Below are 13,190 nucleotides of genomic sequence, written 5' to 3' on the forward strand. Positions count from 1 at the left end.
GATTCATTCAAATCAAGTATCCCCCTTTGTAACAAAGGAAAACCCAGTTGGCCATTTAATTCCATTGCAGAAAAATGGCTGCCTGATCTGTTGGCCTCTCCTTAGCTGTCTGCTGAAGGATGTTTTTAGATCAGCGTCTAATAACTCAAGCCCAATGGAAGCTGCACGCTGATTGGCTGCGCCCGCCTGGTGCCTTTAACCAGCCAATTACCTAAGCACGGCCAAATTACAAACCAAAAAGCACAAGTCGAGCTAAAACAACACGAAGCCCCAACAAGGCGACCCCGGGAGGAAAAGAAGGCGAAAGAGGGAGAAGGGAAGGGAAAGGAAGCGGGGGCGGGGGAGATCCAAGAGAGCCTCTAGCTGAAACAAAATGGAAGGTCCGACCTGATTGGCTGCGAAGGACCTTTAATAAGCAAAGCTGCTACTCTCCTTCCTCCTCCGAAATTGACAAATTGTAACAAAACGGGGGCGCCCCCCGCTTCTCCCCATTCATCGGAGGTGGAAACATTGCCGCGGCTTCTTGCAAAAGTATCCCTGCCAAGCTTGCTGCCCCGGTTAGCTCCCTGGGATGTAACTTGCAAAAGAAAAAGGGAAAAAGAAAAGAAAGGAGGAGGGGGAAAAAGCTCGAGCCTTTTGGAGTGCCGGGTGTCTTGTGGGGAGGGGGTTTCTTTTATTTCCCTCCCCATCCCCGTCGAAAAAAGAAAAAAAAGGCGGGGGGGGGGCTAGTCCCACCTATGTCCATCTTGTTTAGGAACAGTTTGGCGCTTAGGTAAATGTAGCCAGCAGATTCCAAGGGGATTTGGTCCCGCCGCTAATTCGGAGGAAAAAGCCACGGCGGGGCCGCATCCTGCTGGGAAAAATGCATGGCCCTTTATTTGGGGCGGGGAGGCGCGGCCAGGCGGCCGGGCTGGGGGCTTTGCAGCGCGATGCAGCTGCTGTGAATGTGCATTCGGTTGAGGGCGGTTAGCCATTAGCCGAGCTCCATAGCGGTGAATTGTGGGATGCCTGAGAAGCAAGCAGAAAGCACACACACAATATGTGTTGGCTCGCAAAAAAAAAAAAAAAGGAGCGAGCGAACGAGCGAGGAGGCAGGAGGCTTTCAAAACCCATGTAATGTAGCCAGCCCAATGTGAGAAGAGGAGCTCGCCTTTCGCAGCCAGGAGACGGTCGGGCACCGAACAACGATGTCTTTCAAAGAGATCAAGGCAGGAGAAAAAGCCAAGCACCCCGAAGACCATGGCAAAAAGCAGAGCTCAAGTGAGATGGGTATTTTCTCTCTCTCTCCTCCTCCTCCTCCTTTCGCTCTCTTTCTGGTCTCGCTGCTTGCACACGGGAGGGGGGACACGGGGGGACACACCGGCTTGCCGTCTGGATGTGCGGTCTTTTTCTTTCCCTTCCCCCCACCCAGTTTGACGGTATTGCGAAGGGGGGAGGAAGCAGTTCTGAAACGGGAATCTTTCATATATGTGTTTGTGGTTTTTTTTTTTTTAACTTCGCTGGTTGCCCCCGCTGCTTTCTCCTCAGGTTGGATCAACGGAATGGAGAGCAGTTCCCAAGCAAGCACCTCTGCCGAGAAAAAAAACCACCATTGGAAAAGTTACAAGTTGATTATTGACCCAGCTCTGAAAAAAGGACAGCACAAACTCTATCGTTACGATGGGCAGCATTTTAGCATTCCTGTAAGCGGTCATTATTTTTACAAATGAAATGTTTTGTAATATTCTCTTCCCCCAACTCTGGTTTGTTTTATTCTAGTACCTAGCCACCCTTCAAAGGGTGGGTGGGAAGGAGGAATTCTTAATGACCTGAAAAATGAAGATTGCTACAAAATGTTCAGGAAACATATTAAAGTTACACCCCCTGACAATGTAGTCTGTCAGAATCAGAAGATAAAGCCTGCATCTTTCTTTTCCCTGCAGAATTGCTATTTGACATGTGTTCGTCTGCCCTGCCTGGAGAACATTCTCCTCAGTTTTAAAGGCTGTAGAGTAAACTTCCAAATTTCATGGGGGCTTTTTTGTTGTTGCACCTGTGGGTTGTATCTTTTTCAAGCTTCAGTCAATTTACTCCCCTCTCCTCTTCAGAACCCGGGTCTTGCCCCAGTGGATTGTGTCAGAGATCCAAGGATAGGGCGAATATGGACCAAAACGAAAGAGCTGGAACTCTCTGTCCCTAAATTTAAGGTACATGCATTGAGAACTGTGGTGTCCTTGATATAAATCTAATTGCATCTTTATTAATATTGTTGAATAATTCATTAATGTTATAAAGTCGCAAAATACAATTAAGCTTTCTGCCTGTCAAAAGTGTGTTTTATTAATAGCTCAATTGAGTTATTTAAAACAAATTTTTAAAAGTTATTGCTGAGGCAAAAGTTCAGTATTTGTCTGTAAATTGCAGTGGAAGGGAAATACCTTGAAAGTTCAGTAGTTGCTTCTTAACCCTCTCTGCTCCAAGTGATGTGATTGCTTACAGTCCTTAACGTTGCTCTCTCCCTCTCCTTCCCTGGCTTTTAATTTCCTACTACACTGTGTGCAAAAACAAACCTATAGATCGATGAGTTTTACGTGGGGCCGGTTCCTCCCAAACAAGTCACTTTTGCCAAGTTGAATGACAACATCCGCGAAAACTTCCTGGCCGACATGTGCAAAAAATACGGTGAAGTGGAAGAAGTGGAGATCCTCTACAACCCTAAAAACAAGAAGCACTTGGGAATTGCCAAAGTGATCTTTGCTACAGTCAAAGGAGCCCGGGATGCAGTGCAGCATCTACACAACACATCGGTCATGGGCAACATCATCCACGTGGAGCTGGATACGAAAGGTGGGGGGTTGGTTCCTTCTGTTTGCTCCTCTTCCCTGCCTCTCTCCTGTCCTGTAGTGAGATGCATTTGCAGATTGGATGGGGAGGGCTAGTAATTAATTTAAGGGTGGTGGTGGAAGCTATTAAAAGACTGTCACTGCATTTCCCCCTCAATCTCTCTGCTTTTCTCTGGGCCTTTGCTAGTCACGTGGAGCTGAATGTGTTGTCTGTTGCTAGGAGACAGTCCTGTAATTTACAAAATGCTGCCATCCTCTCCATTTCACTCAGTCACTCATGCTGACACTTGGCTTGCCAAATGGTCCCCCTTTGCCCCTTTGCCAAAGGTACCTTTTGCACTTAGCTGATAACACACACACCCACACCTATAGATATAGAAAAATGAGGTTAAAAATCATTTTAGAAAATGCCTGAAATTTATCCTAAAATAATACTCTAAATTAGATTCCTGCAATGTTCTTGTTTTTATTTAATCATCCCATTGCGGGAATTTACATATGTACAAGAGGCTCTGTAAAAGTGTATTTTTTCCCCCTCATTGTCTCTTAAAGGGACAGTAACACTCCAGATATTGAAAGTACCGGTAAGTGGTCTGTAGTGCTAATACCTTTATAAATTCCTCAAACCATATTGAGGCTGTGGTCCTAACCCCAGTTACCTGGGAGTAAGTCCTACTGAATTCAGCACAACTGACTTCTAAGAAGGCATGGTTAGGTTTTCACTTCAACATTTTAAAAAAATTTGGTTTGTTTTTTTTTGCTGTGTTTTTCTTTTTTGCTAAAACAGTGAAGCATATATGACCAGCATGTTACTTTTAGCATATAAGTGCTAATTTGTCCCCCACCAAGAGACACCTTTCAGTTTTGCAGCTTAATTATAAAAAAAAATCCCTAAAACTATTTTAACCCTTTAAAGGAACATTTTTGGAAAGCGTGAATAATTAACATGTTATGCACAATGGGACAGTTTTTAGTCCCTTATCTTTAAAAGTGCTTATGCTAAAATTTTAAAACTGCAAGTGTTCTGAACTCCAAAACACATTTTACTACATCTTGTTTTTTTAGTTAGTGCACTGCTGAATCTCCAGCTGCAGTTAAATGTTCCTCTGCATGGTTTCTCATGTTGTGAAATGAGGATTCATCTATGCATGTTAGATAAAGTTATATAAGAGAAAATTGTTAGAACAGGTCAGTTATCATACAGTCTTTTATCAACATTTATTCTGAGTTACTACCACATCAGGACATGAGAACCACAGTTTAACAATCTGTAAAGTGGTATAATCCTAAATTTTATTGGAAATATATTTGACTGAACTCAGTCAGGCTTACAGCCAAGTTGAGAATCAGGAAAATTTAACATAACTGTTTTATAGTTTGAGCTGCAGCTGTGTTAAAACCTGTGTTGATTTTTAAATGTATTTTAACAAGTTTTCTGTAAGCTTCCAGTGCTAGCCTTTGAAATCCTTGTGATCACATCCTTCTCGATTTCTGACATTTCCAGTATTTGTGACTTAACTACGGTAGTTACCAGGCTATCATTGTTTACATGTAATACTAGATATAAAAAAGCAGCTGAACAACTGTTTGGCCCACTCTAGCCAATTCTTTTATAAAGTTCCTTTAAAAAAAAAGAGAAAACCTGATGTTAAAGGGAGTACATGGTATCTAAACGACTATTTTAACTGTGATTTGATGAACTCAGAAGACTAAATCCTAGAGAACATAAATCCTGTTCATAGGCCTTAGAATAAAGCTCTGTAGCTTTAAGTGAGTCATGTGAGGTGAAATTTAGACCTTGGTCTAAGTGAGCTTTGCTGCTGCTGCTGCTTTTTGTGTGAGATAAGGACTCTCTTGTGTTGTACCTTCCTTTTTGTAACTGGAGTAGTAATTACCAATTACAACTAAAACACAAATAATTTAACTGTGTTAGGAGCTAGTGTAGGCCGAGGGACAAGCAACAAACAAGGAAATCTCCACTTAAATTAATTCAATCATGCAGACACCTTCCCCCACCCTCTCTCCAAGCCTCAGTCCTTGTAGCTGCAAGATGGGGATATGAATGCTGGCCAAAGGATATCTAAGATAATGTTTGTGAAGCCCATGGACCACTTACATGCAATATAAATAAGTTTATTTACTGCACGTCTGTACCAACCAATAAATGAAGTTCTCTTGGTGATTTGCAGTAAAGGCTAAAAGGATACAACAAAACAATACCTAAAATCTAAAACAGGTTACTAACAGGTTCTTATACTGCAAGCCACTGGGTGCCTGCAGGGGGCTGCTTTACTACTAGCTTGTTCAGCACTTGCACCCTGGGGCACTGGATGCTCCTGTTTTATTACTGCAACAATGCACCGGTGGATGCATACAAACTGCCCTGTTAACTCACATCAGAGGCCCCCAGTCCCACTGTGTCCAGCCAGGTGCCTTTGAAGCTCCCAGGCAGAGCATGGTGGCAGTAGCCTTCTTGTACTGTTGTTCCTGAGTGGCTGGGATTCAGAGGTATGCTGATTCTGACCCTGGATGTAAGATGTAGCCATCATGACGTGGACAGCCTTATCCTCCATGAATTTGTCTGACCCATTTTTAAAGCTGTCTTAAGTTGATGGGCACTACCACATTTTGTGGAAGTGAATTCCACAGTTCAGTTGCGCATTTTGGGATGGCTCTCCCACCATTCAGCTTCATTAGATGATCCCATTGGGTTCTAGAAGTATGGGAGAGGGAGAAAAACTTAACTCTCTTATAAACCTTCATCATGTCCTACTTTACTCACTTTTTTTCTAAACTAAGAAGCCTCAACTCTGGTAATCTTTCCTCATAGCGAAGGTGCTCTGTCCTCTTGATCATTTTTGTAAGCTGCTTTGAAGTTTTATTGCAGTCAAGTGGTAGATACGTATTGTGAAATAAATAAGTACTAAATAATAAGTACTAAATAATTGTGGTTTTCCTTTCGTAGAGCTACAGCTCTACAAGTATCTTTTTTGAGAAGTGGCAAAGAGAATTGTTCACAATACTCCCAAGTGTGGCTACACCATAAATTTGAATAAATGCACTTCAATATTGACAGTTTTATTTCTTGCTGACATGAATAGAACTGTGCTTAGTGATGGCATGTGTACCCTCATCCCCAGCACGGCTCTGCTGCCTGAATGGCATTGTTCCGTTGTACTGGGTTGAGTTATTGTCTGTATAACACCATAACTTTGAAGGAGGAACTGGTTCCTGCTCTGTTTTCTCTTTGCACAGCAGACCCTGGGATTGAGCTGCTAGTGTCTTGGAGCCTAAAATTCTGGCAATAGTTTGCTGGCTGCATAACAAGGATAGCTGTTTAGCTGTGCAGACTGACTTTATTCATGTTTATGCAGAAGTAAGTCATACTGATTTCAGCAGGGCTTGTTCCCAGGTTAGTGTGCATAGGATTGCAGACTTCATTTTAATAAATAAAAAGATAATATCTTTTGTCAACACTGCTACAAGGGAAGAGGACAACCTAAAATAAACAACTCAAATTATAGATGAACAGCAAAACCATCAATAAGCTCATCAAAATACATGCATATGTACATAGTTGGCACTGTCAGGGGAAGCAGGTGCCTTTTTAAAAAAAAGGCAAATATTATAACATTTTTACTCATCACATACAATGTGCCTTTTACAGAAAAACTGATTTGATGTCCAATTTCTAGTGAGCTGGGCTTGCAGAGTTTGAAGATTTATCACATTTTACCATTGAATCCAGACACATTTTTGCTATAAAATAGTTTTATCCCTACAGCTGTTAAACTATTTCTCCTCCCTTGAGAACATGTTGAGGAGAGGGAGGCCAGTTCTGTGAAGAAGCAGTCCTGGGTTGAAGAGACATGCTCTCCTTGATAAAATGCACCAACATTGGCAGTAAAAGAGGGGACAACTTTGTCTTGTCTAACCTTTTTCCTCTACTACTTTGTGTTCTGTTACCCCTCCCCACTCCTCTTGAAGCAGGTGATCTGGAATTGGGTAATCTGCCTTTGGAAGTAGGGAACCAGAGTGGTGTAGTGATTAGAGACTTAAGGCTAGGACTGCGGAGACTCAGGTTCAAATTCACGCTCAGCCATGAAATTCACTGGATCACCTTGGGCTATTCACTCTACTTGGCAGGATTGTTGTAAGGATAGAACGAGAAAAGGACATTGCTCCAAGATAAAAATCAATCAATGAAGCACTCTTGTGCTTGTGTGTACCACAAAGAGGCATTTTTTGCTTCACTAGGCCTAACAAGCCGATACTGAATATTTCAACAGAGTCAGAACTGGCGCCTGTTCAGGCTTGGTTTGCAGAGAGACTTGGTAAAATGTGGATTCTAGATGGAATTGTGGTGTGTTCTTTTTAATAAAGTTGTTGCTGTTTGTCCAGGTGAAAAGCGCATGCATTTCTATCAACTTCTTGTGAATGGACTCTTCACTCCTCAGACTCTGCCTGTGGAGAATGAGCCGGACGTATCGCCCACCGTGAATGAAACTGCGCAGGTACCTTTTCACTTACTTGTAATTTAACGGCATACACTGTGTCTGTTGGGGAATTCCTGAGATGATATTCCTTTACAACAAATGGTAGTTTGCCTGCTGTTGTCTGTCTCCTCAAGAAATGCATTCTTGACATTCTTGTCCAGACATCTGTCATCTCCAGCCTTCCTTTTCAGGGGGCTCTTGAATGGAGGGCAAGTCCTTGTGAAGTTCCAGATACCGCTAGACCTTTTACTAGACCCATGGAAGTGTTCCAAGCTGGAGTCTGATTCTGGACATGGCAATTATGTGTAGGTGCTATGTATGGAGATTGGCAGGCTGAATTGTTTCCTGTTTGTCCTTATTAGGACTTCATGTTTTAATGTGTTCAGCAGGTAGGTTAGTCAACTAATGCTACACCTAATTAATTGAGAGGGCTGTGAATTAAGGTCACCTGCTTGTATTCTGTTTCTTAAAAAATATTTTGAGTCAGATGAGTTAACGTAACAGTAAATGAAAAATAAAATCTTAACACAATGACCCTTTTTGTTCTAACAAGTAATAATAATTTTGATTACTAAAATTGTAAGCTTTACAATTAACCTTCATAGAACTGTAGAGTTGGAAGGGACCCCAAGGGTCATCTAGTCCAAACCCCTGCAATGCAGGAATCATGTCCATACAACCTCTGCTTAAAATCCTCCAAGGAAGGAGAGTCCACAAGGAAGCAGTGAGGGTGGGAGGCATGCAGGGACAATATTGAGGCCTGTTCCAGTTGGACTGTGTTTTAGCAGTTAAAATTGTAAACCACCTTAGGTGCATTGGCAGAAAGGTGCTATATAAAATTTAAGAAATAAATAATAAAACTAGAGATCCTGTTCTGGCTTCTTTCTGTTGTTGGGCATTTGAACCCATAAGACTTGAAATAGGTGTGTAGGAACCAGCTGTAAAGGCTGCCTCCTTCCCAATGTCCTATTTTGCTCCCTTAAGATCAAGTTGTTTGTGTGGAGGAGGGGGGAAATTTCTCAATGATATTTAAGTAGTAGTTAATAATTGAAATTGTATGCTGCAGATTCAGTTTTTGGCACAGAATGCCTACAAAGACAGAATGCATGAAATGCTAAAACTTATTGTTGAGTAATTTCTGCCATGTTCCAAAAAACAAAACCCTCTACTAATGGAACAAACAGAATACGATTTTGTGACATGAGGAGTTCTAGCTGCAGAAGTGGCTGCGTTTGAATCTAATCCATGAGGCTGCTTGTCTGGCCTGCTTGCGTAGACTATTTTGCGGGACTGGAAAGCCCCATTCAGTGCAGCCAAGCAAGCTGATGCAGGTGTAAATTCAAGTAAATTTGTGGGATGTGCTCCCTCGTAAATGTTTGTAGCACTGCGCCTTTTATAAGTGTTTAAACATTTTCTGTTGAGGCATATGATGAGTACCTTGAAATATTGATTCATTTCTAGTTACTTTTATTTAGGAGCCTACTTCCTAGTTCAGTAAAGTGTATTTTGCCCAAAATTGTAAGTGGTTCTCTGCTGGCATTTTCTGTCATTTGCTCAGTCTGTTTACTCTGAATACTTAAATTTCATAACCTTTATTTTCATCAGGCAGATGTGAAATAAAAGAAATCTGCTTGCTTTTGGTTTCTTCATTTTCATTATAACTTTTGTTTCCCTTAACATTTCTTTTGGATGTTTGAATAAGAAAGCTGTAATGATCGGCACCATAATAGATCTACAGCTCTGTTAAGCAAGGTTCTGCCTTTCATTGAAATCCATCAAGTGAACTTAGGGAATGTCCGTTCACGTTTATTTGTTTCTTGACATGGGAATGGCATTTCTTCTACAGTCCTGAGTGATGTCACAAATTAAAGGCTGCATTCAGACAATCCTCTGATCAATATTACTTTCTCTCGTGTAGGGATCATAATTCATCACTTTGTCCATTGTTCACCATTACATCCAAACCCCATCCAAACTGTGGTTTGAGTGACCCTCCAAACTACAGGATTGCTAACAGTGCTTTAATACTGGTTGTTTTTGGTTTGGACATAATGACAAATCCTGGCATTATTAAATCAAGTGGTACCAAAATTAAGCCCTACCTGTGAGGGTACAGGAGGAGTGTGTTGGGCACAGTGCTCATTCCTGATCCTACAAATTTTCTGAATGGGCTGCTAGGGGTTGGAACACCCTTCTTGACCCTGGCACCACTGCCTGCTTGCATTCTTTGAGCCCTATCTACCCAGCAGGAAGGGGAAGGCAGCTGGAGGCTGTGCTGTGAGCCTTAGCAGGTGCCCTGTGATGCCAATCAGCCAGCCATGTGCCAGCCTGTCGCTGTTTATATTGTGGGCAGCTGATCCTTCAGCCATGCCGTACTCCCTCACTTTGTGTTCTTCCCTTATCATTTGCTAGTGTTCATTTCTCTTTACTCCCCCTCAGATTTATCTGCATCAGCCACCACACACTGGGTTTATTTACACAGGGATTGCAGGGAGTTCTCGCCATCCACTGCTCGCAAAAACCACTTAAGCAGATGGTCTAATCATAGGCATTTGTTTCTTCATCTGAGAATAACAGTGGGCTAACAATGTCAAGTCCTTTCTGCTGAGTCCCACGGTTACTTGATGTCCTGATTCCTTCTTAGTGTTTGATCTTATTGGCTATGGATTTACTGTTGCCATGTTAGCTTCAAGATCAATTCCATGGCCATTCATGAAAGATTAATTTTTTACAGATACTGCCTGGTCAAATATGTATTAGGTTTACTGTCGTCATAGTTTTCAAACCTTTCATTTTATTTTTCTCTGAACTTCAAAACTTGGAAATGGTCTATTTACAATGGCTGAAGAGGACTTCAAAGTACTGGTAACTATTAATTGACAGTGATCAGTTGGTTGTGCATGTGGTTCTTTAAAAAATCAATAGCTGGAAAAATTCCAGCTGCCCCTGGTGTGTTTTTGTTCAAAGATTCTGGGTGGTTTTTTGTTGTTGTTGTTGACAATTCAGCTAAATTCTCTTATAGATGGTACATTTCATTAACCCCCACCCCACCCCCCGCACACATGCACTAGAGGTTAGAAAACAACAACTGGTAGATTAGATGAAAGGATGGTTTCAGGAACCTTTGTCCAGTGTAGGGCTAGTACTGAGGCCTGCCACTCTTGATCTTCTTGCAGCAGCAGTGTTTATATGTATGCTTGTCAAGTGGCTCCTTAAGTGTTCCTTGGATTTGTGCATTGCTAGGCCCACTGCTCAAGTCCTAATGTTTCCAATGGAACTTTAGAAATGTATGCATATTTTTCTGTTTTCCTTTTTTGCAGCTGGCTGAAACTCTGAAACAATTAAAAGACAACAGTGCTTCTTCTGTGGGATCATCAGCTACCCCAAACAGTGGTACCCCATTTTCCCATGATACCGCCTTTTCCAGTTGTCGGCAAGATACCCCAAACTCTTACAGCCAATTCACTCCTCAGTCCCAAGGAACCCCTCTTACCCCACGCCTGGGGACTCCATTTTCCCAAGATTCTGCGTACTCTAGTCGTCAGACAACACCTGCGTACCACTTTAGTCAGGACTCTGGGTATAAACCCAGAAGACACGAAACAAAATTTACAGATGCTTATAACAGACGCCCAGGCCACCATTATGTTCATAATTCAGCTGGTGTTTTCCGAGGGTCAGAACATCAGTTCAGTGCATTCAAATCCCACCCTCAAGAGGCTGTGCAATTTTCCCACACTCCTCCTTTGAGCCACACAGGTTCTTCGACTTTCAAGTCTGCTTTCTCCCCATACCAGGCACCCACAACATTTCCCCAACCTGAAGAGCCGCCATTTCCCCAAACTTCCAGAGATGCTGAGTACCGTCAGCCGCCACAAACACCAACGGAGATGGCAGTTGAAAGTAGCGCCGCTGCCACTGTTGACTTTGTTCCTGTGAAGGACAAACCTGAGGAGCCCCCAGCCCCACCTGAGCCCAACAGCCTAAGTGAACCAACTGTGGTACCCTTCACACAGACTCCAGAAAGGAGCGAGACCCCAGGCACCCCAACCACAGAATCTGAAATTCAGCACAACAGTTTGGACTCGAGAATTGAGATGCTCTTAAAAGAGCAGAGAACAAAGCTGTATTTTCTCAATGAGCATGACTCGGACAATGAGATTAGAATGGAAGGTAGCCCCATCTCCTCCTCCTCCTCCCAGCTTTCTCCAATTGCAACATTTGGTTCAAACTCTCAGCCCAACTACAGAGCACAAACCCCTTCCTCGCGTCCTTCCAGCACAGGCTTGGAGGACATTAGTCCAACGCCATTGCCGGATTCTGACGACGATGAGCCAATTCTTGGAGTAACTTCTCTCTCTCAGAATTCGAAAGGAATGCCTGATGCTAGCCTGACTCCCGTCGACCAGCTGAGTAGGACTTCCAAAACGGAGTCCTCTGAACCTAAAGAAATGTTGCCTGATAACGATAGTCCAACTCCAGAAAAAATGGAAGAGGTAAGTGGTTCAGATAAGCTTTACATATGTGTAAGTGGTGTGGAGAGCTTTGCATTTGAGAATTCCATTGCTGATTTTAAAGCCCAAGAATTGTGTGTAATATGTGTACAGGCTCTAACCCACTTGTGCATGATCGGCACGCATGTGCCATTTTCCGCGCGGCGCAGGGGCTGGGCAGACTTATGCATGTGCTGCTGAAGTGCACGGTAGCCAGGAACACAACCCCCATGTGAGTAGGGAATTGCCTGTATGCATCTGTGGTGAATACCCATGTGCTATAAAGTGTTTGACTTATAAAACAAGATGTGCTTAATTTGTAATATGGGAGACTTAACCCTACATGGATGTGATTCCTGTGTATTGGAATTAGTTAGGAGTATGCCAGAGAAGGTGTGGTGCATGATCTGAGGCCTTGTGTTGAAAATTCCCTCTCCACATCAGCTGGGTTGACTGCTGGGACAAGAAGGGGCCTGCTGTCTCTTTTCCGTGCTGCTGTTAAACCTCCCATGGGAAACAATTTTTAGCCAGGTTGTGCTATTGTCATTTGGAAGCCACCACCTTATTTCGACACGCATTTGGTCGGTCAAGTTGTAAATGTTTTAGGCTCCCTGGAGTTGTAATATTGTCTGTTATCCGCTAACCTTGTGGTATATTAAAGTAGTTTCCTTCCAAGCTGTCATGCATAGGATTCAGTTGTGCATCTGATTTAAAGGTTGGATCTCATGAAATGCACTCTTCCTCACTGCAGTATCTTTTCAAACATGTTGCTGTTTGTGCCTTCTCCTTGAGTCGCTCAGTCATCTACAGGGGCTTATGACCTTTCCTGCTCCATAATTAAATATAAGCAATTGGTCTTTTTAAAAATTCATTTTAAAATGTGTATAAAACTGAGAACAATTATAACAGATAAAAATTAAAAGATGACAAACAAAACTATAAAATAGGCACATAGAATGAGTACAGTTGCACACAGTTAAAAGAACGCTGATAGTGTTTACTTGAACTTTGTTATCGGGTTATCAAGTCTAGTTCCAAATTTGCCAGCTTGGAATGAGGGTTGCCTTGAAAATGATGCCGTCTATGTAACATAAGAATGCAAAATCATATAAAAAGTGAAATAAAAACAGTTAGCAAGCGCTTCCTTTTTAAGTGATTGCAGATTCCAGCTTAATAGTTTGCTTTTTGTTGTTGTCATCTCCCCTCCCCTTTTTGGTGGGACTGAATCAGAAATACTGCTGTATTACCCCTGTGGAAATGTGAGCTGTTGCTTTTCCAGCTTGCAAATGAGATGGAGAGGAGTGCCAGGCTTTAGCCTATGAAGAGGCTGGGAAAGCAGAGGCTCATGTTTCAGCCTATTGTAAGGCTGTTGTTCATAG

General features: G+C 42.5%; 1 protein-coding gene across 4 annotated transcripts in view; it reads left to right on the forward strand.

The window, feature by feature from the left end:
* Window positions 1–559: 559 nt before the first annotated feature.
* The window catches only part of SETD1B (SET domain containing 1B, histone lysine methyltransferase), a 52,728-nt gene continuing 40,097 nt past the window's right edge, over window positions 560–13,190 (forward strand). For 2 of the 4 annotated variants that reach the window (XM_035098986.3, XM_035098987.3), the window contains exons 1-6: window positions 560–1,260; window positions 1,528–1,682; window positions 2,088–2,186; window positions 2,556–2,826; window positions 7,224–7,336; window positions 10,639–11,814. In XM_035098986.3, the coding sequence (XP_034954877.2) occupies window positions 1,188–1,260; window positions 1,528–1,682; window positions 2,088–2,186; window positions 2,556–2,826; window positions 7,224–7,336; window positions 10,639–11,814 (1,887 nt within the window). In that variant the 5' untranslated portion in view covers window positions 560–1,187. Of the gene's footprint in view, window positions 1,270–1,527; window positions 1,683–2,087; window positions 2,187–2,555; window positions 2,827–7,223; window positions 7,337–10,638; window positions 11,815–13,190 lie in introns of all 4 variants that reach the window. The other 2 variants (XM_088659410.1, XM_088659411.1) reach the window with 1 other exon arrangement.

The sequence above is a fragment of the Zootoca vivipara genome, chromosome 16, assembly GCF_965207765.1.
Source record: "Zootoca vivipara chromosome 16, rZooViv2.hap1.1, whole genome shotgun sequence".
Taxonomy (NCBI): domain Eukaryota; kingdom Metazoa; phylum Chordata; class Lepidosauria; order Squamata; family Lacertidae; genus Zootoca; species Zootoca vivipara.